The 25,800-nt window shown below is 42.3% G+C and overlaps 1 protein-coding gene across 7 annotated transcripts in view; it reads left to right on the forward strand.

The window, feature by feature from the left end:
* LOC139760637 (uncharacterized) overlaps window positions 1-19,938 on the forward strand; it is a 145,745-nt gene extending 125,807 nt beyond the window's left edge. For 5 of the 7 annotated variants that reach the window (XM_071684048.1, XM_071684052.1, XM_071684049.1 and 2 more), the window contains 6 exons: window positions 3,316-3,546; window positions 5,611-5,705; window positions 6,433-6,576; window positions 12,404-12,565; window positions 14,074-14,258; window positions 17,197-19,938. In XM_071684048.1, the coding sequence (XP_071540149.1) occupies window positions 3,316-3,546; window positions 5,611-5,705; window positions 6,433-6,576; window positions 12,404-12,565; window positions 14,074-14,258; window positions 17,197-17,620 (1,241 nt within the window). In that variant the 3' untranslated portion in view covers window positions 17,621-19,938. Of the gene's footprint in view, window positions 1-3,315; window positions 3,547-5,610; window positions 5,706-6,432; window positions 6,577-12,403; window positions 12,566-14,073; window positions 14,259-15,468; window positions 15,565-17,196 lie in introns of all 7 variants that reach the window. The other 2 variants (XR_011715375.1, XM_071684053.1) reach the window with 2 other exon arrangements.
* The last annotated feature ends 5,862 nt before the right edge of the window (window positions 19,939-25,800 follow it).

The raw sequence follows: 25,800 nt of genomic DNA on the forward strand, positions 1-25,800 counted from the left end.
TGAGTAAAAAAGAGTTGGCAGGGCTATGGAGGCGAGAGAGGTTGGCAGAGCCAGGTGACCGAGACCAGAGAGGTTGGCAGAGACTCGTCATAACCAATTAGACGATGCAGCAGTTACCATTTATGTGGAAATTACAATAAGGAATGTCTGTGACATGTCTTATCAATGGTCAAAGTACGAAAAAAAAAAGATTGAAAAATAAGACGAAAACAGAACATATGCATTTCTGGTGACGTTTGATGACGTCCCTTCTGGACACGTAATTCATTTGCGACTTCAGAGGGGCACATAGCACAACCAAAGGATCGTCATATGTACACTTAGTACAACGAGGTTTAGATCACAAGCTTTTCTCATAATGTGATGTAATCATATGTAATGTCTTGGAGGATCTGAAAAGAAAGAACAGACCAAAAGTCATTGCCAACCGTAAATCAATCTGACAGTTAACTTATGCTGCGCAGACGTCTTCAGACACATTCCACCTCACTCACCTCGTCCGCACTCATGCTTTCGAAAGCCCAAAACGCGATTATTTCCCTCCAGGAAGTCTTGCTCACTGGAATGAAAGCGCCACCGCCAGGTGACTGGGACTCCGTCATCTTCAGGCGGCCATGTTTGCCAAGCCCATTTCACTTCGACCAGAAGCCCACCATTCACCAGCTTCTTTTCTTATTCAGGCCTTCCAGCACGACCATCATCCTGCATCATCACGGGGACCGGGTGGCACCAAAATAGATTGAGTCCGTAGCGTTTATACTTTCCAGTTTGGGCGCAGGAATTGTAGAAATTCAGACGGAGGTCGGTTGCCGGAGTTACTGCCCGAGTGAGGCTCAGTCAGAGTACTGGGGGATAAGCCTCACTCCCATGGCAGGAACCAGACACCAGAACTCCACAAGTCCGTAAAACTTTCCACAGAATTGATGGATTAGCTGAATGGTAACCATCCATAAAAGCCTAGCCACGACTTAGAGACATTACAATATTTCAGGCAAATTATATACTCAATTAGAATTATATGGCTCCTTGCTCTTTGGCCAGGGTTTTAAGTTCTAAATCAGTATAGTCATAGGGAGCAATATTTCGTCTTTTTCTATGGTAAAGATTGTCGCAACAGAAACCGAAGATATCATACAGCGCCGTCTTACTCAATTCACCTCAACGCCTCAAGAAATATTACACCCATGGAAAGAGACGCGGGGATCCTCACAATGACAGCTCCGTTCCTCAGGAAGATATATTCAAGACAGTTCTTTGCTGAGCACTGAAAGGAGGTGTCAGGGACTCGTAACTTGATGCATGTGGTCATTGAGCCTAAGACAGAGGTAATGTTCTGCTAACAACACTCATGGGTGTCTGTTTTATGATACTATCATAGATGTCTTCTTTTCTGCAAAATGATCCAAGAAGATTCCGCCTTTAGATCTTCCTTATACTTACCTCTATTCTATTTTCTATTTCTTGATGCTGTAAATCCTTCTCTTTCAATATGAGTTGCGTCTGATCACTCCATTTTGAAGACTTCGCAAGCCCCAAGGAATCGCTTCGATGACTTTTACTTCAGCACATATGGTGCTGCTTGGATCACCCTAGTATCTCTTCCATTATAGACCTTGATATGAGTGTGAGAGATAATATCAAACTGTTTCACGCCACAACCGAAATCAAGTCATCCCTCATCCTCTGTCGCGACCTTACTGCACTTCTACATGAAGTATAGAGGATTTTTTGATGGTTGTAAATATAGGTTATGATGATCCATATTGTTGATCCTTTAGCACCATCTATGACCTGTTCCTCAGGACACGATCATAAGCTTATGTTATACCTGAAAACGCAACGCTTTTGTTCTACATTCAACGTCCAGGATGTTTTCTCCAAATAACCTCGACACAAAATCTAATTCCATTGGCCGGGTTTGAAAAAGTATTGGGTTTGTCTGAGTCCCTCTTCTGACTAACGTTCTTAAGCTTCCCTCCAGGACGTTCTCAGGGATTATATCGATGCGTAGCAAGTGATATTCCTGTGTTATCCTTCCAATCTGAACTGTTTTCTTTTTCTTTTTGGATGTGGCTTAAATATGCTGGGGTCATTTTTCTTGAATCTGACCTGTTCCTCAAGCTGTATGAAACATGTCTTTCTCTCATTTGTGTCAGGATCTCTCATATTTCCCATCCATTCTTACGAACTTTTCCAGCCCTGTTTCTCTTCCCTGCGGTTGCACCCTCCTTTTATGCTACATCTGGTAATCTCTCCTCAGTTGCCTTGCCCTCTAACCCCTCGTCCCTGGCCGCATTCAAGGACGAGGAACAATAATCCCTCTGTCTGTCATCTGCATCGTCGGGATTAATCGACAGGTTTCCCAGTACATTTCTAGCTGCTCTTCAGTGCCTGTCTTTTTCCCTTTCTACATCCTTTTTGCCAGACGATATGTATAAGTCGCTTGAGGCCTTCAAAATCTATTTCTGACTCTTGGCCATGTTTCATACCCTCCAAGGAAAAAGATCTATCATTTTTCATTAGTCTTTTCCACTGCTCTCCTGGCAGTCTCATAGAATAGGAAACAGGTCGGTTTATTTGCCTCAAGAAGTGTAGAAGGTTTGGTCATTGACTGGGACGTAAGTGTGTGTATTGTTTGAATGACTCAAGTCGGTTATTCTCTTGCTCTTTTGTTTCCGTTTTTCAGTCTGAAAACATCTTTAGAAACAAATGCATAAGACTGCAAACAGAAACAGACCGTTGGATTGTTTCGTAGTTGTTTGAGATCGTGAGAATTTAGCTGTAGGGAGTGATACATCGTCTTTGATCTTTCTCTTGATAAAACAGGACTGAGAACAGCGTCCACTGTTAGGAATGCAATTGTTTTTGCATCGATTAGTTTTCTCTTAACAAATGCTAAAGGGAAGTCTCACACATGACATGTATATCGATTGTTTGTTGAACATTATCAAAACTCCATTCAGTGTTTATAGACAGTTTGTGATTACCAAACAACATTCAGAAATGTCATGGTGAGCTCGCTGGTGCGGGACACTTCCTCCTCCTCCAGCCACCGTGCCTTACTCCTGCAGGAGAGCAGAGGTTCCTCCACATCTCCACATCATCCTATGTTGAGTGGCGTCACTGTACAATGGACTAGTTTTTATCCTCTACCTAAAGTTACGTGATTCTTTTCCTATCTTTGACGCATACAATTCATTATCCCAAAATACGTACCTTTTCCTGTACTTGATTAATTCCTGTAAGTAATCTTGTATGTACTAACGCAGGTGTGGCTGATTGTATGTACTAACGCAGGTGTGGCTGGTGTTGCAGGTCTGGTGGTGAACATGTACCTACCTACTGTGCAGGGGATGTTCTCGATACCCATATGCGTCAGGCTGTCCCTGGAGGTGTTGAGGCTAGGCAGCATCTTGCTACAGATCCTCCATCTCTTGGTGGTGGCGCTCAATCACTACATCGGCATCATCCGTCCTCTGCACTACGCTGCTATCGTCACCTCGACCACGCTCAAAGCCATCCTGGCAGTCCTGTGGCTCAGCCCTCGTAAGTACCTGGGAGGATGGGAGAGGTGCCCGTGGCCCTCACTCCTGCTGGGTGTGGGAGGGAAGCGGTGCCTGCCTGCGACCCTCACTCCTGCTGTGTGAGGGAGGGAAGAGGTGCCTGCCTGCCACCCTCACTCCTGCTTTGTGAGGGAGGGAAGGGGTGCCTGCCTGCCACCCTCACTCCTGCTGTGTGAGGGTGGGAAGGTGTGCCTGCCTGCCACCCTCACTCCTGGTGTGTGAGGGAGGGAAGGTGTGCCTGCCTGCCACCCTCACTCCTGGTGTGTGAGGGAGGGAAGGGGTGCCTGCCTGCCACCCTCACTCCTGCGTGTGAGGGAGGGAGGGAGAGGGTGCCTGCCAGCGACCCTCGCCCTGCCATCAACGTAAAGGCTGCAGGTGTGAGGGGTTCGGACAGCTGATCTGTCCGGACACACGAATTATCTCTCTCATAAGCGACGTGGTAGGGGATCGAGGGGGAAGGTTAACCCCTTCGTCAAAATCTGAAACAAAGGAAAATATCCGTGACTTGTAGATTTGTGGATAGTCTTTTTTTAAGTTATAGATAACGTATTGAACAGTCAACTAGATAGAGAGATGTTTACCAGTATTATCTTTTATAATCAGAACACCATCAGGGCTCATCTCTTCCACCCCTTCTCTCTCTCTCTCTCTCTCTCTCTCTCTCTCTCTCTCTCTCTCTCTCTCTCTCTCTCTCTCTCTCTCTCTCTCTCTCTCAGGTAGCATGCAGCCACTGACCAAGGAGTTACTATACCGCCTGGGCGCCGGTATGTAAGCAACGGCGCGGCTCAGTGAGCTAGCACTAGATGGGCTGTCAGGATCCCTTCCCTAGCCCAGATCGTTGCACGTTTTCCTTTCTGTATCACCCACACGTTGGGTGCTGGTATTGAGTCAACACACACACACACACACACACACCACGCAGGCAAGTCACACGACCCTAAGTCAACTCATTCGTTTATCTGCTGTGCTTGCTGTGGGCACTCGTTGGTTGGTAAGCACTCCGGTACGTAGCAGGGATAGTGATGAATCATTTTACACCAAACAGGAACCATGGGTGGCCGACAGTGAATGTTAAGGGAAGCAATTTCCGCTGTATAATAGAGCAATGTTTCGCATCTCTGACCTGGAAAATTATCGTACTTTAATAAAGATTATTATTTAAATGTTGCTCCACTCACAGCTGCGTTCATTTCCGGAGTGGAAACCATCATCGGTATGGGAAATATGCACGAGGATTGCAGGCCCACACACACACACACACACACACACACACACACACACACACAACACACACACACACACACACACACACACACACACACACACACAGTTTGTATGTATTAGGGATATATGAGGAAAGAGGAGTGAAAATTCCACGCAAGTATGTCCTGCGTGTCGTAAAAAGGCGACTAACAAGGGCGGGACTGGTAAGCCTCCTCTCTTGCATTATCACTTTCCAAAAACAAAGCGGGGGAAAAGAAAGAGCCAGATGAGGATTCGTTCTAGAAGGCTCAGGCTAGGGACTGTGAATATATGTGGTTGTAACCAAGATGAGACGAAGAGAGAGATGGATGCTTCTTTGACGCGAGGGAACCAGATGTTATTCCTTTGATTGAGACTTAAGCTGAGGGGGAAGAAGGTAGAACGGGCTTTGGGGCATCGGGTTATGAACTTTTAGGAGGACAAGAGTTGCGGACTGGGACTTTATGAACTGGAGATGACGTTCTGTCGATAAGCTGGACCAGGACATATAAGGCGGCTGGGTTGTGGATGGGAGGCTCTGATTTCGGTGCATAAAGCTTACATATACATACATATACGTATATACATACATACATACATACACATTTTTTCCTGTATGAAACATGTAAGATACACAATGTTGATTTCCCTCCTCACTCTGGTAATTACTACGGAAACAAATACCTAAGATCTTTTTTTTTACAATGTGTGTGTGTGTGTGTGTGTGTGTGTGTGTGTGTGTGTGTGTGTGCGTGTGCGTCCACCAGGCGGACTGGAGGATGTGACATGATCTGTTGTCTTCCAGTGGTGGGGATGTTCGTGGCCTTCAGCAGCATTCCTGGCCAGGGCTTCCAGTCGTTCGGGTGCAGGACGAACTACTTCTATGAATGTGGCGTCACGGTAAGCAGAGATGTGCCTAGCTTCACGTGTGCTTGACGTATTCACGTGGGATTCATAATGTAAATATGTACGACAGTGTCGAGCATTTTCAGGCATGTGTGTGTTATGATTATGATAATAGATTTGTTATCGACAATATGTCTTCATCTTTCCCTTAAGGCTTGTCGATAAATGGGTTCCAGTCTTAGGCTATGGTATGTGTATGTGCATATATTTACATAGGAATAAAGACATTACATATGGACAAGGCTAAGAGACGGGGCAACACGGGTGTGAGATTCACTCTCTCTGATAAGCAAATAGTACACACACACACACACACACACACACACACACACACACACACACACACACACACACACACACACTCATATTCAGAACAATAAATTAAACCACAGCTTGGAAATAATCCGTCTTGTATACATCACAGATTTCCCCAGTACAATAATTTATGTATTGTGTAACACATAAAACGTACGATTGCTTTATATATATACCTGCACCTTCCATGATCGTGAAGACATTAGATATAGTTTTCCAGTCAAGTAACACTTCATCCTTTCGGTGCATTACAACAGGTATCAGTGGAATATATAATGACAAAGGGTAAGTCTACAATGATGGGCAACGTAGGATATACGACTGAGGATGAACTTTCTGCAGGTGGTGTACACTGTACTCTGACCGTTGTAAGGATCATGTATTATAGTGACGTTGTCTTGTACAGTTCCGGCTGGTGTGGACGTCCATCTTCTTCGGGCCGACGCTGGTCATCATCGTCGTCTACTGCCACATCTTCCACTTGCTCAATAACCGCAGCCTCTACCTCGTGAGCACCGAGCAGCAGACGCAGCTCAGGAAGAACATTAAGGTAGGAGACACCTTCTCCTGTAGGTTAAGAGGGTTCTTCCCTCACCCGCTTGTTGTGCCGAGTCGTCGAGAATATCACAGGTCTGGAAACAGGTGTTCATGGTGCTCTCTCTCTCTCTCTCTCTCTCTCTCTCTCTCTCTCTCTCTCTCTCTCTCTCTCTCTCTCTCTCTCTCTCGTTGTCTCACCAATATACATTATTTTTGCCTTCTCGATGACCTTAGTGTTATAAAGCCTGTTTTTCAATGCTAGATACAGATCTAAGGTTGAACTATTTTGTTTGACAGGCCATTCAGGCTTGTATTGAAGCATTTAATTGGTGAATTTTTTGAGGATATATTGATTATATTATTGTTGATGGAGTGTGGATGGAGTATTGGTGAAGTGTTGATGGAGTGTAGGAGGAGTGTTGCTGGACTGCGTGTGGAGTGTTGGTGGAGTGTGGGAAGAGTGTGGGTGGACTGTGGGTGGAGTGTTGATGGAATGCTGGTGGAGTGTTGATGGAGTGTTGGTGTAGTGTGGGTGGAGTGTGGTAGGAGTGTTGGCCATCCTCCCTCCCTCGTGTGGGTGGAGTGTGGGAGGAGTGTTGGGCCATCCTCCCTCCCTCGCGTCCTCCCACTCCCGTCCTGGGCCACACGCACAATAAGCTATATCAGGAGTCAATTATTGCGAAGATTCTCGTTTCAGATTAGTCCTCGTATCTCTGAAAATGAAATTAACTTTCCCCTACAAGATATCACTTCACATTTGTTAGTGAAAAATAGACGACATAATTCCTAGCTTTTGTGATAACTCAGAAGCTGTATACTATGTTCAGTTTCCATAAGGACCGATACATTATAACTTTACAGGTTTCCTATGGTTTCTGCAGATCCATACGTATTAATATTTTGTTCGACGTTACTAACGATTTCTCACAGAGAACACAGAAACGGACCGCTGGGGCCTTTTGAGGCTGCTTGTGGCAATGGATGGTATCAGAAAGATAGAAATCTCAGATGTAAAAGAAAAAGAGTTATAATAAATACTTCACGAGAGATGTATATGTATACAGACGCGCGAAGTCTTTTGTCAAGTCAGTTTTTTAGTTAAATCTACGGACGCTCAACTGCTTTAATTGGCGCATTATTCTGTATAGAAACATTCCCGTTAGAGAAAAATGGTTAAGCGTCATGCGAAGTAAACCAGGATACCGGGACATTATAGTTATCCTTAAGACTTTCTTCCCTCAGCTGGTTGCACGTACATAACGACCAGATCAAGAGTACTACGTATGGTCGTTTTGAAAGCTACTTCAGTCTGCCATAAACTGACAGTGCATTCAGACTAAGGACTGACCAGCACTGAGTTACCTGACCTGGAGATCCATACATCATATGTGGACCTCTGTCATTGTACCACCGCCTGGGTACATGTTGCCCTCGAAGGTGACCACTGTCATGGCACGGGAAGCCGAGGACGAGGACAATGAACGTCTGACTGTGCCTCCCCAGGAGGTGCCAGAAGTCATGGTGAGGAGGCTAAGGGTAACCACACGCCAGAGCGTTCTCATTCAGCACAAAGAAGGCAGAGAAACTAAAACCCAGTGGGAATGATAAGTGTATGGACGAAGCTCTGGTCACAAGGTGGTGATTTAATCTTAACTCTTATGGACAGTGATATCCCATGTGCAGAGTCGTGTTGGGTGAAGTACGTGGACTGATTCAAAGTCTTTTCGTCTATCTCGAACAGCAAAAGCCATACGAATCTCCTCATATGTTCACATCTGCCGTATGCTTCTGTTCTGAGTGATGTGACACGCCTCACAGTATTACCTGGTAGGCTTGTGAGCAGTAGTAGTCGGTGGGCTTCTTGTGATCTTGTATCCCCGGTCTTCCAGGCGACTAGAAACGTATAGAAACTTACGGACCCTCTCCGGAGTTGTGGCTTCTACGTTTACGGACCCTCTCCGGGGTTGTGGTTTGTGCGTTTACGGACCCCTCTCCGGGGTTGTGGTTTCTACGTTTACGGACCCTCTCCGGGGTTATGGTTTGTGCGTTTACGGACCCTCTCCGGGGTTGTGGTTTCTACGTTTACGGACCCTCTCCGGGGTTGTGGTTTCTACGTTTACGGACCCTCTCCGGGGTTGTGGTTTCTATATTCAACTTCACAGCTGATGAAGACAGGGACTCACGTTTAAATTGTCTTTGCCTTTTTTTATATTTAGATTTCATCAATGATCCACAAAAGTTATTGAGGAGTTCGGTTTCGTCATCACACAGCGGTTTACACCGAAATAATTTCAGAAAACGTGGATGTCGCCCGATTTAAATTTCCACCGAAATTACATTTTCTTTTTTTTCGCCTATGATGAAAACTGTTTGACGTGATAAACGTATTCAAACCCGATTACGTTTTATATATATATATAGTGGAAAAGGAAAACTCCCAATGGAAAATCATGAAATTAGAATATATATATATATATATATATATATATATATATATATATATATATATATATATATATATATATATATATATTCGGTCGTTAATACCACGTTATTCGACATGTTTGTGGTGGCCAGAGTTTGCTCATATTACTCAGAAACGTTTTTTCCGGATCTACACATTTTGCTTCATTATCCTCAAAAAATCGCGTTTAAGAGGTGATTAGATTATTATACATACGCCTCACCAGCAATTGGGCAGCACGCGCGCGCGCGTGTGTGTGTGTGTGTGTGTACATTTACGTTCATAGTTTTGGTGCCATTGGAGTTCAGTGCTGAGTCTATAGGATTAACAGCTATTTGTATCATATAACACATCACCTTTACAAAGGATTGAATCCGAAGCATAAGGGAACACTGCCTCGCTCTGTGAATCAGTTACGGATTATCGATTTTAGTTTGTTTTTAAACCAGGATCAGATGATGACTTCGAGACTTATGAACGTGAGCAATCAAAAGTGTTTCCTACTCATAATATTCTTAATAAAAAGCTGGATTCGATGAAAGGTTATGTAAGTTGAAATATCTATATTTCAAAAAGAGTTATGAAAGATATATGAGTCTATTTATTGACGTGAAACACAATGAACTTTTGCTGTCGAACAGTTTACGTGTAAAATCACACAAAATGAGACCTTTCATGAGCACTCAGACAAACCACTAAAAAGATATTTCGACAATATCATAAACCATAAAACACGTGCCATACTCCTTTGCCGTTTCCCGCATCAGCAAGGTAGCGCTAGGAACAGGCAAAGAACCTCCTCAAGTCACTCACATTCAGTCTCTAGCTGTTAAGAAATATACGTTAAACTGGAAATTAATTTTATGAAGTGGGAAATCCTCTTTTATGTCCTGCGTTTTGTACATATCTTAGAAGGAAGTTGAAAAAGAAGATTGGTTTTCTGATGTGTGTGTGTTCAGTTGCCCCTCACTGCAAAGAGGTAACATTCCATATTCATAATAAGATTATCTGAAGAGGTACCGCAATCCATTATGTATATCGCAAAGGACAAGTTCTGACCAAGGAAAAAAAAAACACATTCATAAATACATAAGTACATTATATATACATACGTACATGCATACATACGTACGTATATATTCCAATAATATTTTTACATGTTTAAAAACACACACGCGACTGCGTTGCGTAGCTTACATCCGTGAACCTGTGCGGGCGTCAACAGGACGAGATGGTCCTTCTGCAGGTCTCCCTGCCCCGCTGCATCATACGAGGGCCGCCACCAGACTAAAGCTTTGGATCTGAGCCTCTCTTACCTCGGGTTCTTGATGCCTCAGCACACACGACACTGGTCGAGTGGGCCACGCCACTAGCCTGGTAGCACTTGATAAACAAAGTCACCGCTGCCGAAGGGAGGAAAAAGTCACTGAGTTGCGAGTCGGACTGCTACCAATCGTTCTCTGTTCTTAACGCTACCTCGCTTATACGGGAAATGGCGAATATATATATATATATATATATATATATATATATATATATATATATATATATATATATATATATATATATATATAATTGTATCGTATCTATATTAATCAGTTCATCGTTGCATACAAAAAAAAAGGCAGATTTTTGGTGTGGGTGCATAAACGGTTTACTAGCGCGGTGTGGGTGAGGCAGATTAAATTAACGCGGTACAGATCCATAGCCAACAGTCTGTGACAGAGTTCTGTAATTACTTAACTGTGAACGATCGAGTCTGTCCATAGCCCGTTAGGCTGATTGGTCTACAGCATTGATTTAGTTACGATAATAGAGCGTATGGGTCATGGAACCCGGTGGCAGTGTATGGTTGTTAAGTGTGGTCATTCATGAAATCGAGTTTGTTGCGTCATTGGAGTTGGTAGGTAGGTAGGTAGGTAGATCAGTAGGTAGGTAGGTAGATCAGTAGGTAGGTAGGTAGATCAGTAGGTAGGTAGGTAGATCGGTAGAGCTGGTGATTTCCTTAACTGACGGAGGAGAGTGTATTGGGGGGTCCCATGAATGTAGCTGTAAGAATGTATATCTTATACTGTACTGCCCTTTTGGGCTTGCACGTGGATACCCATTTAGGAAGCATATTTTTGGGAACAAAAGAGATGTGTTCACACGTGATCAAACACTAATGTGAACCTGATAAAGACATCATATGAATAAAAAGATATGTGTTATGCATTCCACCTTTGCTGCTCACATGTATGATAATCATATTACTAACAAATATTTCATTATACATTCTTTGGGGAACTCGTTAATACCACACAGCGTAGTCTTCACAGAGACTAATTATACTTCTGCAGACTTTGAGGTCATCATCAACAAGCAGACGGGAAATGTATTCCCGTCAGCTCTCGTCATGATTAATCTCTCGAAGTTTAATCTCGTTCCTCATTAAAGAGTAGACCTGTGATGAATGACTGGCGCTGCTGGCTTCATCAAGATGTATGAAACGTGGATTCCAAAGCTTACGTGAACCCCGAACATGATCCTCCTTGACGTCGGGAGGTCCCAACTTGTGGGACTGGGGTTACGTAAGAGGGGGGTCGGATTCCTCCCTCACCCTTGAGACTTCAGAATCGAGATGTTTTGAGGAGGGATTCCTCCATATGTATCCTCTGTGGGAGCGTGGAGCATGGGAGAATACGGAGGTATTGGAGGTATTCTTTTGCTCATGGATCCCGTGTGCAGTAGTACTGTGGATATGAATTAACAAATTTAAAAAGAAGAATAGTCTAAAGAAACACCTCATAGTCAAATGACCACCTCTGTGGGATAGATGAATCTTATACCAGTGAGTACATGCATATGGCAAGCGAGTATGTTTATGAATGGTAACAAGAAATTGTTTGCGAGATAAGCTATGATTTGACTGCCAGAAGTTGATACACATGGAACAATTGTAAGTCGACATTGTGTAATTTCTGACCACACCAGAATTGGACCACCAAATGGAGGGACTAAAAACAATTATGATTTATAAATGTCTAATGGGTTGAAAAATTCTCAGCTATGATGGCCATTTGCTAAAAATGGCCATCATCTTCTGATGATCTAACTCATACCAGGTATTTGGTCTATTACTCAGAATTGGTCGGTCCAAGGGCATGTCCAGTTAGATTGATCAGTCTCATATTATGGGGGAATACTTATATATATATATATATATATATATATATATATATATATATATATATATATATATATATATATATATATTTATATATATATATATATTTTACTGGGATCTCCTCCCGAGGGGCGCCACTGACAGCCGGCCACCATCTCCTCACTCCCTCCCTCCCTAGCCATCAGCACTGATCTCCCTCTCCTCCGACAGACGGTGAGGACGACAGCGCTGATCGTGGGCACATTTGTGGTCGGCTGGGGCCCGGCGGTGGTCAAGTTCCTGCTGGTGTGTTCCGACTGCGTCATTCAAGAGCTGGACCTTCACACCAACATGTACCTTGGGGCAGCCTTCAACACTCTCTTCTCCCTCAAGGTGGACACACGCCCAACGGTTACCTCTTTTGCTTTTGTCGAAGCAGATTTACTTTACATTTCTTTCTGAAGGAATACCCGTCTTGTATATCATATAATGGTGGTAATGACATTAGTATGATAGTAATAATAGTAAAATAGTACCAGTAATAATGATAATAATAATAATAATGATAATAATGATAATAATTATAATAATATTAATAATAATAATAATGATAATAATGATAATAATAATAATATTAATAATAATAATAATAGTAGATAAGTGTTAATCGAATTAGCCGGGTCTTTAGGCTATAATGAGAAAATAAACACTGTATAGAGAACGGGGCTATGTCAGGGGTGTATGGAGGTTTAAGGAGACAATCTTTACAATAGATTGGGTTTTAGTTCACTATTGTTGATGATGTTCACAGTGGCTGGGGTGGAACTGTTCTCGTAGTGGTGTGCACAAGCTCGGATGGGTTCAGTGCAGTTGTGGTCGCGACTTGCTATTAGGGTACGAGAGATATCAGGTGGCAGGGTGCTGATGGTGGCGAGAATGATGCAGCAACTGTTGTGTGAAGATTAGGTGATGGTCAAAGGAAGTCAGGAGGATAAGCGCGTCGAGTGTCACTTGTTAAGGGGGGTTTGTAAGAGAGGCCGAGTATAATCTTGCATGCCTTTTATCTACTCCTTTCCGAGAAGCCTTTGACGTGCGGTGGATAAAGGAGAGAGACCGAGAGGGGTAAGTGTGGGTGACTTTTAGAAGAATGACGACACACACACAACCTGACGACGCTCACTGAGGAAGTGTGGAAGCCGCCGTGGGATGCAACTTCTCCACCGCCTTAAGTTAGTAGCATTACGTATGATAATCGAAGGTGAGAGCCAGAGATCTTGTGTCTCGCTAGGTCCCGGTGTGTAAAGTTTAGGAAGCGGACGAGGCAGTGGTCGGTATAGAGGAGCTCTTCATATCTACACCGTTGCTGAGGGTTACATAGAACTTGTAATGTTGTGTAACCCGAGATCAACGCGAACCTTTCAAAGCGAAAGCTGGAGTTTGTGGGCTTTGGCAATGGGTTGTATCTCGCTGAGAGATTGTGGGCTTATTGACTTCGATACTCAGGAGAGATATGTTATCTTCCAGTTTTATTTTGTATCATCTTAGTTGTAGGTACCGCCCGTCAGCAGTATCTCCTCCCCAAAAGTAAGTACCTGATATGCGTTATCATACTCTTCTTCGCGTTTGATTTCCATCTTCCTCACGAGGGTAAGAATTCCCTCCCATACTGTACGCAGAAAGCAAGCTATGATTAGGTACTCCACACACACACACACACACACACACACACACACACACAAACAAACACGCGCGCGCGCACACACACATACGTTTATTTGCTCCGCCTACGTTGACAGTCTTCATACTCTATCCCTCTCTACCATTCTCTACTCTGTAGCGCACATATTTTCCCTTTTGCTTCTGAGCAACTCTCACTCACTCAACCCACCCCTCATCCCCAGGTCTTCACGGACACCTTCATCTACGCCATCCGACTACCAGACATCCGGAAGGCGCTGATGACGATGTGGATGCTCTTCCGGAACAGACTGAGGATGCGACGTCGCGGCCTTCGGGAAGGCTCCGCTCGGTCCTCCTCTCGCACCACCTCCACCAGGCTCTCCCTGAGCTCCCCCAGCATTCACAGGTTCCCTTTCCCCTCCTCCCTCCCCAGAGCACGCGCTTGCCCTCAACCATAACCATTAACACTGTAGTCCGTAGCCGTGGTCTGTAGCCACTCCCTCAACCCACGGTGTATAGTCTGTGGCTTGCCTACCCCCGCTGGCTAACCTTGCAGCTTGTAGTGCACATCCCTGCCACTCCTTAGGCCTTTTATAAACCTCTGCTGTATGAGATCCACCCTGGTAGACTCCCAGAGTGTGTCAAGACACTCGCTTACCTGTGGTCTATATGTTAATCGAGCTAGACTGATTAATATAACTGCACTAATCCAACTAGGCTAATGCAGCTGCACTAATCCGTTTGGCTTAATCCAACTTGATTATCCATAGGGTCTAATCCAATCAAACGAATCCCCTGATTGGATAAATCCAAATATGTCACCCTTGTACTAATCCAACTAGTCTAACTGCATTAATCCAGCTTGATTAATCATGAATATTATTTGAGTTTAATTTTAATATTTACGAATCAGAAGTGCTAATCAGCGCAGCAAATGAATAATCAACCACCATATCCACACAATCACTCTGTAATGATTCACTCATTAAGGTATTCCTAAAATCATGTTAATGGGAGAGTAATATTAATCATATAGCACGAGTATTATCAGGGTGATTATTACTTTAGTCACTAATCTAATCTTCATGATTAATTTGCTTTACCAAATTGCAGACAGTCTCTTCCACTTCAGTGATAACAGGAGTTTGATAAATATAGTCAGTTTCCCAAGTAATATGAGTGGTTTGGTAACTACATTTGATTACCTAAGTAACAGGAATGTTTGATAACTACAGTCAGTTTCCAAAGGAACTGGAGTAGTTTGATGATGTTTTGAACTTAGATATGAAACTGTGTCGTACACCTCCTTACTTTGTACGAGCTCTTCAACATTTTAGGACAACTTTAACAAAGCCTTTTATCGCAGGGCATGAATGAAGTACCTCTTTATTACACATATGATATTGTCTTATGAAACACAGTCGATGAACTCACTGGCACTTCCTTGTGTTAAGCTGAAATGAGAATTAAAATCAGTTATTGTAGATTTCAACTCATGCCCTGTTCCAGAGATCTGATTTAACTTGAGTATAACCCAAACTAACTAATCTAACAGCCACCCTTGTACCTCCTTCCCTGGCTGCTCCACTAACCTTCACTGACTAACCCATGCTTAGGTTCCGCTCGTCCTTGAGTCATGGGTCCCCGAGTTCCAGGTCTGGGTCAAGGTCAAGGTCCGCCTCCCCAGCCCTGCAGAACACTCAGGTCAGAAGGTGAGATGTCTCCACATTCCCTTTATGAGTCACGAGAGTCCTGGGATCATAATGGCTGTCTGTTCAAGACTGTGACCAGCTCTGGATGCCTGCAGGGCTGTGTTCCGTCACCGCTTCTCTTCAGTTTACTGCCAACATTGTTTACAGATGTCCTCTCTGTTTTATGAAAGATATTGCTTTAATGCTGTATCTTTACTGTTGTCATAAAAAAACGAGAACAGAGAGCAATTATGAGCACTGGAGGCGGTAGTTGAGGCTAAGAAAGTCCAAGTGCGTGTCGACCAAACAAGGAAAGCATTGGTAATATGTCGTACGGAGGAAAAGAATATATGCATTTTGGCTGAGCAAAACTGTGTTAAATTCTCGATTTACGATAACGATAGACGTAGATGATAAATATCGGCGTTTGCTGGGTACATCTCAAGGGGGAGTAATCCCTTTTGGAGGGCAAGTCATCAGCAGATGCGGAAGGGATGGTTGGTACGCTATCCTCTTTAATGCTGGCCTCGGACCGACACGTTCATTTATTTAATGTTAACCCTTATAAAAATGGTAGAGTAAAACTGTAGTCTAAAACTCGAGTAACTTTCCAAGTCGTTATTAGAGCAAAAACTACATCGAAACGTCTAGCAGAGGGAAAACATACAAATTGTTTTTAGTAAATAACGATGCGAAAAGAAGTTTACAGAACATACGTTAGAAAAACGGTAAATGTGTGTCTGTTATTTTACTAACTGCGGATACGTGTATTGAATAGGCAGCTTCAAAGTAATGCGTGGTGAAATATGCATTGTGGACGTGAAGGAAACACAGTATTCTACATCTTCCGTGCAATACATCTTGCTCAAGAATCACCGTCTAATTCGCGGATATGTTAACGATGTTCATATCGCTGTGAATCTAGTGTATCCAAGTCATGATTTAATGATCTCACCGTGTTATTTGGTCACAAAGATTTCCAATTGTGTCGAAATATGATGCACAGAGCATTGTGGTGGTTATTTCCCGGTTCCACAGAAGCGGTTGTGCGACTTCCTCCAGCTAGACTGTCTGCATGTTGTACCCTAGAGGGATCATGGTTGGTGCATAACTAATGCTTGAATGCAAAACTAATAAACTAACAAATCCATCGACTAATGATTAGAGTTTGATAAGCTTCCTAGCATTATCTAACCTTGAATTAATTAGAATCACAAGCTGATGTTTGATACAAGAACCCAATAACATATGAGAGGTTTCAATTAGTCCCCGTTAGAGCCTGCACTGATTAAAAGATTTATCATGATATCAAAGAAAAAGGTAAATTTCATTTTGATATAAAGTCTAAAGTAATGCAAAGGTTAAATTTTCAAGATATCATAGCACTTTAGCTGTCAGTACCCTGTTTAGTCCAGGTCAAGCTTGCTCAAAGACCATAGATATTCTTGCGTTAGTTGAGCCAGTGGAGTGGCATTAATCCTTTCTCTGTATCAGTAATAAAGAAATTATAGTTTGATGAAAGGGGGACCATTCAAAGACCTGTTTTATCATATAGTCAACCTCAACGTGTCTTCTTAGCAGGTTGTAGCCCTCACTCTGTCAAGCAATGAGAGGATTTAGAAGCTCAGTAAAGCATCAAACATCTTGTTCTAGGGCGCTGCGGGACCTGCGGGTGTCCCTGCAGTGGAAGGGAAGAATCTTCGGGGTGATACCGTGGGAGTGTGTCGTCCCCACCTCACTCACCTCTGCCACCAACGGGACGACGCAGGTCCTGCAGTTGCCTCAGCCCTGTTTCAGCAACGGCCATCAGCAGACGTGCCACCACCATCCCCAGCTTTGTTCCAGCCCCGACCCTCAACACGCACGACACCAGTTCCAGCCTTGCTGTACGGCTGGACTGGAATACGAGGAACACAAGACAACCACAGACCAGCCACCAGCCTCAAAGCCTGAATCATCCACGAGTTATATTATCATCGTCAATGACCCAAGCTTCGCCAGCGACAGTTCTATGGCACTACCAGACGACACATGCTCACCACATGTGCTGGAAATTGCCGTTGAAACTGTCGACTAAATTCAGTTTAGACTCTAGTTTAACCGGGATATTTTTGTAGTGTTTGCCACGACCCATGTAACACGCTATTTACGTTTGGTGAAGCATGATCTGCTTTCCAGTGAAATCGTTATATCAGCGAATAACACCAGCGGACTGGGTTTTATCTAAGTCTCATCAGAAAGGTGGACAATGTTGCATTTCCAACGTGAAGTACAGGAATTTCTGCCACCCAATAGTCCACACTACTCCTAGCTAAAGTATTGCAGTAACTGATTTTGATGTATGTCAATAAGGATCCCGTGATCCAAGTGTGGTTGGGAGTGAGCCAATTGCTCCACAACACCGACACATGGCGTCCAAACGTTACCAAGTTTAGGACAGACTGTGAATAATGGGTCGAAGGTAACTTCTCCCTCAGTGCATCCCCACATGTGTGTGGGGAGAGTCTTTAACACACACCATAAGCCAGTAAAGAAATGTGACAGATGTGGTGGCTGGCTGACGAACATGCTTTATTCTATGTATACAGCATTATTACAGTAACAGTATGTCTTACCCTTCATCAAGTTTTCCATGACAGGTTAGGTGTATAAAAAGTGATTGGTCGATTTGCAATAGATTCAGTTAGCTTTTGTACTGATTTGTCTGTCTTTGGTTTGATATAAGAAATTTAGGTTTGATTTCCGAATCTGAGTGTGTGTGTGTTTGGTTACTTAGAAAATGCATTGTAGCATTTTTGTCAGCCAGTTATCACATTCATTTTGAGCTCATCCATTCATGAAAAAATACCACCTGATACATGTATACGACGTCAGTGCTTCCAGATATAGCTTATGTACACCATAGAGAAGTATGTTCACAGCTGTACATAAGGTTGTCTGTAAACTAACGTTTGCTAACCTGTATTCTGATGTACTTAAAGACTTCTTCCTCACCCCAACTCAAGGCAATTTGTGTTTGAGGTTCATATTGGTTTCTCAAAAAGCCTTATTCTTGGCTAAATCACATCTCGTTACTTTTATGGTGTTTTGTAATGTTATTGGCATTTTACGTTATGATGCATGTACTATGTTGGGAGAGATGGATCATAATCACGAACGCTTCCATACTACAAGTCCTCCGAAGAGAGGATATCTGAACCCTTCATTTGTACTTTAGTCAGTCAGTTGTGCTGGAGGGTTCATGATTGTGGTCCGGGTCTTTCCATCATGTGTGTATGTATGACACTTTTATGTTACACCTTTTCTTCTGTGACTTCTTCAGGCTGACCTCGCTTTCCCCGCTGGGTTCACGTAGGTCACCGGTGAATGTGGAGGTCACAGCCTACACGAACAGCCTCTCGGATGACATCCGTCTCAAGACCCTCGTGGAGGAGACTCCTTTAGACCCCATCTTGGAGGTGGACATTGATCATGTCTGACTCCCACCCTCGCCCACCTGGAGATGCGTTTCTGTATTTTAGTCACTTAACAACTGACATTTTGTATAATTTTTTATCCTTGTCAATGGTTCTGTAAAACGTACTGAACCTCAAGTGGATTCTCTGTGCTGAAGCCTGAAACCCTGCGCGTCAGTTTTCGACTTATGTCCACATCTTATTCAGGGTTTCAGTGTAATGACCACAGAAAACACTGCTCAACCCAAGTGGTCGTTAATTAGCTGGTATATAACATTCACGGGCGTTTAATGGAAGGAACAATGAAGGGGGCCGGGTGAGGATGTTTCCTCAGAGGCCCAGTCCTATGTTCTTAACGCTACCTCGCTGAGGCGGGAAATGGCGAATAGTATGAAATATATATATATTATATAAAGCAATACTGAACTGCATTTAGGTAAATCTCCAGACGGAAAACTATTACACATCTTTAAACGTTAATGCACACGTTTGTGCCCACTTCAAAGTTGTCCAATGTCACACAAGTCATGTGACGATCCGTCAGTTTCTTTACCTACCCTGAGTGACTCCGAACCTCTCGAGACAACCCCCGACCACCACCTATTGCAGGTGGTCGAGGGTTGGCAGTGGGGAGGGAGGTTCCGATATCATTCTGGCCCCTACAGGTCTGCCTCAGTTTGCTGGGCAGAGTAGAGGATCGAATTCCCCCCATGTGAGCTGACAAATGCTCATGTATATACCTACATTGTCATGTAAACATTGTAGAAACCAGTTCCATTGTTAGTCTAATACCCTCTCATTTTCATGGGCTAATGTCATCAAACTCTGGCATTTTCAGGAGCTGGAATATTCATCAGCATTACTGTGTGACCAATTTATCATTTATCAAGGCATATGGAAGGTTCCATTCTTCTTATATAAAAACCAATCCAAAATAAAACGTGTTTCATTCTTTTCCTCCACAAAGGAAAAGTTTAGATGCGATCAGCCTCCACTGAGGAGGATCTCATCCTTACATATGGAACAGGGTTAATACAATATACAGATATACACAAAGTTTAAAGTAAAGATAAAAACTTCAGTACAAAAATTTTATTATTCTTTACAGTATACAAGGTACATAGAGCTTCGTAACAAAAACAGTTTAATATCTGAAGAATAGCATCTCAATGATAAAGGACTGGGATTTCAGATTGGGAGTAATTTGTAAAATCACGTCTGCACTAAAACAAAATGGGTCAAGTACAAGGGTAGTGTTATTAATGATATTGTTCAAGCAGACAAAATTCTACAATCTATGGGGATACATCATGGATAAATAAAGTAGATGGCTTTGACTATTATACATACATAGAGACGTTACAACATACTAAAAGCGAGACTAGTTCAGGCAACAAAAAAAATTCATTAAAGAATAAAAGTTGCTTGATGGGAGACTAGTAAAATATATATATATATATATATATATATATATATATATATATATATATATATATGATACTCCTATGAGTCCACGGAGAAAAATGAAACACGATAGTTCCAAAATGCACTTTCGTTTAATAATCGTATCAGGGAAGACAAGAGAAATATAAGTTGTATATCAACTGATATATTTCTCCCCCCTGATGTGATAATTACACGAAAGTGCACTTGGGAAGTTACCGCGGTTCATTTTCCCCGTGGACTCAGGAATATACTCGATCACGCGCAAAATTGAGTTTTCCATTATATATATATATATATATATATATATATATATATATATATATATATATATATATAAACTAAATTAAGGTCTGGAGGCTCTGCAGTAGAAAAGATGACGCCATATCTGCTAAAGTTGTAATGGGAGGATACTCAGATGAACCTATTTCTTTTTTAAAGATATTGGATGTCTTGTTTGCTTACCAAACAATGAATCCCACAGTTGTCTGAAGGACTGGGGTCAGTGAGGACTTTCAGTGCTACGACTTACTGTACGTGGTACATCTGGGAGTGGAGGTGAAAATTTACGATTCTTTCCCCCTGAGTATCCTTACCCACAATTTATTCAAGTACCCTAAAACAATTTACTCGCAACCACCCTAAAATAATTTACTCGCAACCACCCGAAAACAATTTACTCGCAACCACCCGAAAACAATTCATTTACAAGAACCAACACATGATTTACTCGCAAGTGCCCTAACTCCAAATTTACTTAAGTACCCTAACAATATTCACTCAAGTACCTTAACCACCCTAACCTATTAATCTACTCGGTACCCTAACCCTTAATATACTCCTCAGTACCCTAACCCTTAATTTGCTTACTGGGAAAGGTGTTTCACACCGCATAATCAAAATATAATCATGCTATTCAACGTAAATAGTCGAGATGCAGTTTCCTCCACATCATTTACAACTTCACAATTTCAACGGGTAAGTTATTGAAATTATTGTTGCAAAGTGATAACCTGGTTAAACCATGTAATTTCCCTCTGTGGATCATCTGTACATCATTTTACTAAAACCACAAACCGATTTCACAGACACTTATCACACGGGCTTAGCACTGCGAGAACAAAATTAAGAAATATGCCTTCCTTTTGTGAAGTATTAACGGTTGAGACGTCTAATGTTATACTAGAAAGAACAACCGTTGTAGAATGGTCCTTCCATCGCTTACAAACATGCTTTTGCACGAATGGAATTAAAGAATTTCATGCTCCTTCACCATTCTCAGTGCAACAAAGTTTCCCTTCAAAAGACAAGGGAATTCACATTTTCTTTCACTATAAAATCGTTTTCTATAAAGAATCCTTGGAAAACTATTCTAAATCCTTAAATAGCTTGTCGATAATTCATCGCCTATGTATTTGCAAGAACTAGACTATAGTCCTCAAGCTGCACCCGCTCAATAAGTATACGACCTTTTACTGACGACACACGAGAAACAAACTAGTTCAAGTTTATGATCCAATATGTGTAAATATAGGATGAAGCCTAAGCAAACTAAGGGCTGTGATCGGTCACTAAACGAGAAATTATGATCCCTCACATCACCTTCGGTGATACAGTTTGACCACTACGTGAGAGCATGGGACTACACCCTCTACAAGATGACCATATATGAACCACAATCGATCGCAAAGTAAACTTTCCCGTTTCGCTAGATCGGATTCATGACCCTCAGAAAACATTGAAAGGCGAAAATATGAAATGACAACGAAATATAATAATCTCGTCCAGGAAGTGCTAGCACCTTGTCGAGCTTTTATAAAGACTGACAAGATGGTTCAGCGCTTTTTTTCATCGTTACCTGCTGTTCGATGGGGATACATTATGCTATTGAAAGGCATTGCGTGTTCTTTGAAAGTGCGCGTTCATATACGCAATATTTCATTCATAAACCACTACGCTAACAAATTTGTAAAATAACAGACTGCTGGGTAACGCGAGCCTGACGAGATTTGACCGGTCTAAGCCACGTTGTTCATGGACATTAAACGAAGGGCATTAAACTACTAGTAATCGAATAGTCATTTCGCTATTATGGGCAGCATAGCCGAGTGGTTAGTGTGCCCAGCTACCACGCATATGATACGAGGTTAAAATCCTTGCCGTTGAAGGGCATTCTTATATCAAATGCGTTGAAATACACATTTGTCTATATACATGTTCAAGGCACGTTCTCTCCATAGCATGTGGCAAATAGCTTTGATTGTTAACATTACTTTGCCCAAACTTTAGTAGTGATACGAATTCCAGTTCAGCAAAACAAAAACCTACGTTTACTATACGAGGAAACTACCTGATCTCAACCTCGAATTACCTCTACCCATAAAAGCTTCCATTGGCCTAATGGAAGTTTCCAATAATGTTTTCCAAGATGCTTAAGGTAATTTTCATAGACAAAACTTGGTCTAGCTATGGGGTATTCCCTAATCAAATTCAGATCGACATTATAATTCCTATCGTTAACCATTTCATGATGTGGCTTAGGTACAATTATGTGTCATAGCTAAGACTGTCAGGTTTACCTTAACGAATCTAATATTCTACCTCCCCGCCACCTATGAAATTCACGATTTAATGGGAATATGACGGCAAAATCATAGTTCCTATAATAACTAGATTTGATCACTAACTATAGAAGACTAACGAAGTTATTTTTCCCATGCATCCTGTATATGATCCCACAAGTCTAGAAGATATAATCAAATGTACTTCTAGGAATCTATGTTATCCCAAGTGATCTCTGAACAATATGCAAAGCCGGGAAAATATTCATCCACCAAAAATGAATAAAAGGACGTTAGATCAAAACAGTTGCAATATTCCAACTTGGCTAATGTTGGACATTTCCTTAAAAACTGCTTTTAACGCTACTTTCCAACCTAACACTAACAAGACCTTAAAAGTAGGCCTGAAATTATTAAAATTAGGAGTGTTTACGCTGTCAAATGCAAGGCAAATGTATACATTGGCCCTACAGGTAGTAAAACCGGGCGATGTTACTGGCACAGTAATTCATGACAGAGGTGACCATAGTAATGCTATCGCTAAGTATTGGCAAGAAAATGATCACCCCTGAGGATCTTAGTCAGTACCCCTCTGAATTATGCGACCAGTAATGCCATCGAACGTGTCAACTGCTAATATTAACCTACCCCCTAGATACCTTTTAATCACTTCGTTATAAACCAAATCGTGAATGAGCCATCTCGACAAGACAGCACAAGTTGAACACGCATCAACACAACCCAGGACAACTAACCCCCCTCATACCATCCATTAACTACAACGTACACCTTCCTACGTTCACGACCAGAGACAGTCTGCTCTGTCATGGCTTTATGAACGAGTACAAGTTTGTGAGATTGTTTTAAAACTGACGATGTGGATTTCTCCCATCAAACATCGTAAGTTTCAGTAAACAATTACCTGAACTACTCCAAGTGCAATTACCACATATGTACAACCATGTAATAATGTACATATGATATCTGATGTAGACCCACAATCCTGAAGGTAGAACTCTGGCCCATCTGCGTGGCAGCCACAGGTTACGAACGAGAAGCAGCGTCTCCAGCGCGACCACTCGCCGATTCGAGGCTCCCTCGCTGACGAGTCACGGATCCATACGGGGTGGAAACAGCCGCTCACACTGTGGACATGGAAGAAAGGCTTTTTATTAAAATCCATAGACAATCATAAACCATATAATATACATCTATATAAACTATCTACCCCTTGACAGTGAGCGGCAGACGTGCCGCTCCCTTCTAGACTCGGGAAATATACATCGTTTTGAGGCTTTGAGGATGGTTCAAGACGAGAGGAAGGATTAGAAATGCTCTTCATATGGTTTACGACAATTTACAATTAAATGGGTTTCGTTCACTTAATGTTCGAGTATTAAAGCATGTGGTTAATGATAGCAGATAAATATCAAGCGTTGTTGCAAGCGCTACCTCAGGCACACGGTGTGCGAGACAAAGTTTGTTAATTTGGTTTTAAAAGCTGATAAGTAGTACAGAGCAATGTTCGTAATCTACACGATTATAAGTTACAGTATCCATAGATTGTTTGCTTTTGAAACGAGCAAACGACGTACTGTTCAATCGAATTGCTCTATAGGGAAAAAGGGATGAAGTTACGGTGTATACTTATCAAAATCAAATTATCAAAAATAATCAAACCCAGTACTCAAGAGAAGTCAAATTTCAATGAACTCTTGTCATAACTCAATTTACATTCATAAGTTGCAAGAAATGACTATACAAGCTGCAAGAGATCACAGTGGTGCGAGTGATCTAGCATACGCATATAACCACGAGGAAAATGAAACGCCAAGTTTCCCAAAGTGCAATTTCGTGTAACGAGATCACTACACGAAAGTGCACTTGGGAACTTATCGAGTTTCATTTTCCGTGTAGTTATATACACAAGTTTGTAACAAACACTAGTAACATGTAACGCAATGAACACGACTTACCATAAAGCTTGCAAAATCACAGGAAAAATAGGTACTGGGATACACCACGGTGAAGCGACGGATAAGCCTTTCTCAACCCTCCACTCTGCTGCGCTGTCGGGTACTGACGGTCCACAGGCTTGGGAAGCCGCCGGTGCAGTAGTACGGGAAGTGGCCGCCAGGTGGACTTCCCGCCAAACTTTAGGTGTAACAGCAAACGACCGGAGCTGTCGTTAAGGAGGTTGACCAGTGTCGAGACGTCCATAAGGATGTAATATGAATCAATGTTGCTGGTGTATGAACCTTAAAGGCTGAGTCCGTCACTATGTACATATAGCCTTTCGCTACGGGAGTCTTTATAATAAAAACAGGCCATGGTATAGATAGATAGATAGATAGATATAGATCTTGTGTATTGTTATTAAAGGAAGAGAATAAGGTTACTGCTTTTATTTACCCAGGTAGTTTATATGTAATGATACAGGACAAGGCAGTATTTGAAGAGTATTATGAAATACAGGGTTGTTTTGTCGTTATGGAAACCCAATTAATACCAGATAGAAATAAAGTAGCAGAAGTCAAATGAGAATCTAAACCAAAAACACGACATCTTAACATGTCTTTCCCTTCATACAGGTTATAAGAATTCTCATAACTGCTGGCATACACCCTCTCTGTGTACCTACCTCGGCATGGTTGCTTTTGTGTGCGTGTGTGTGTGTAGTTGAATGGTGTGTATCTATTGGGAGGAAATGGTCTGAATCTACTTCATCAACACGCTCCAAAATAAGGAATACGAGTCATGTTGGGGAGGAGGATAAGGATGGAAATGAAACACCTATA

The sequence above is a fragment of the Panulirus ornatus genome, chromosome 37 (genome assembly GCF_036320965.1).
Source record: "Panulirus ornatus isolate Po-2019 chromosome 37, ASM3632096v1, whole genome shotgun sequence".
Lineage (NCBI taxonomy): Eukaryota > Metazoa > Arthropoda > Malacostraca > Decapoda > Palinuridae > Panulirus > Panulirus ornatus.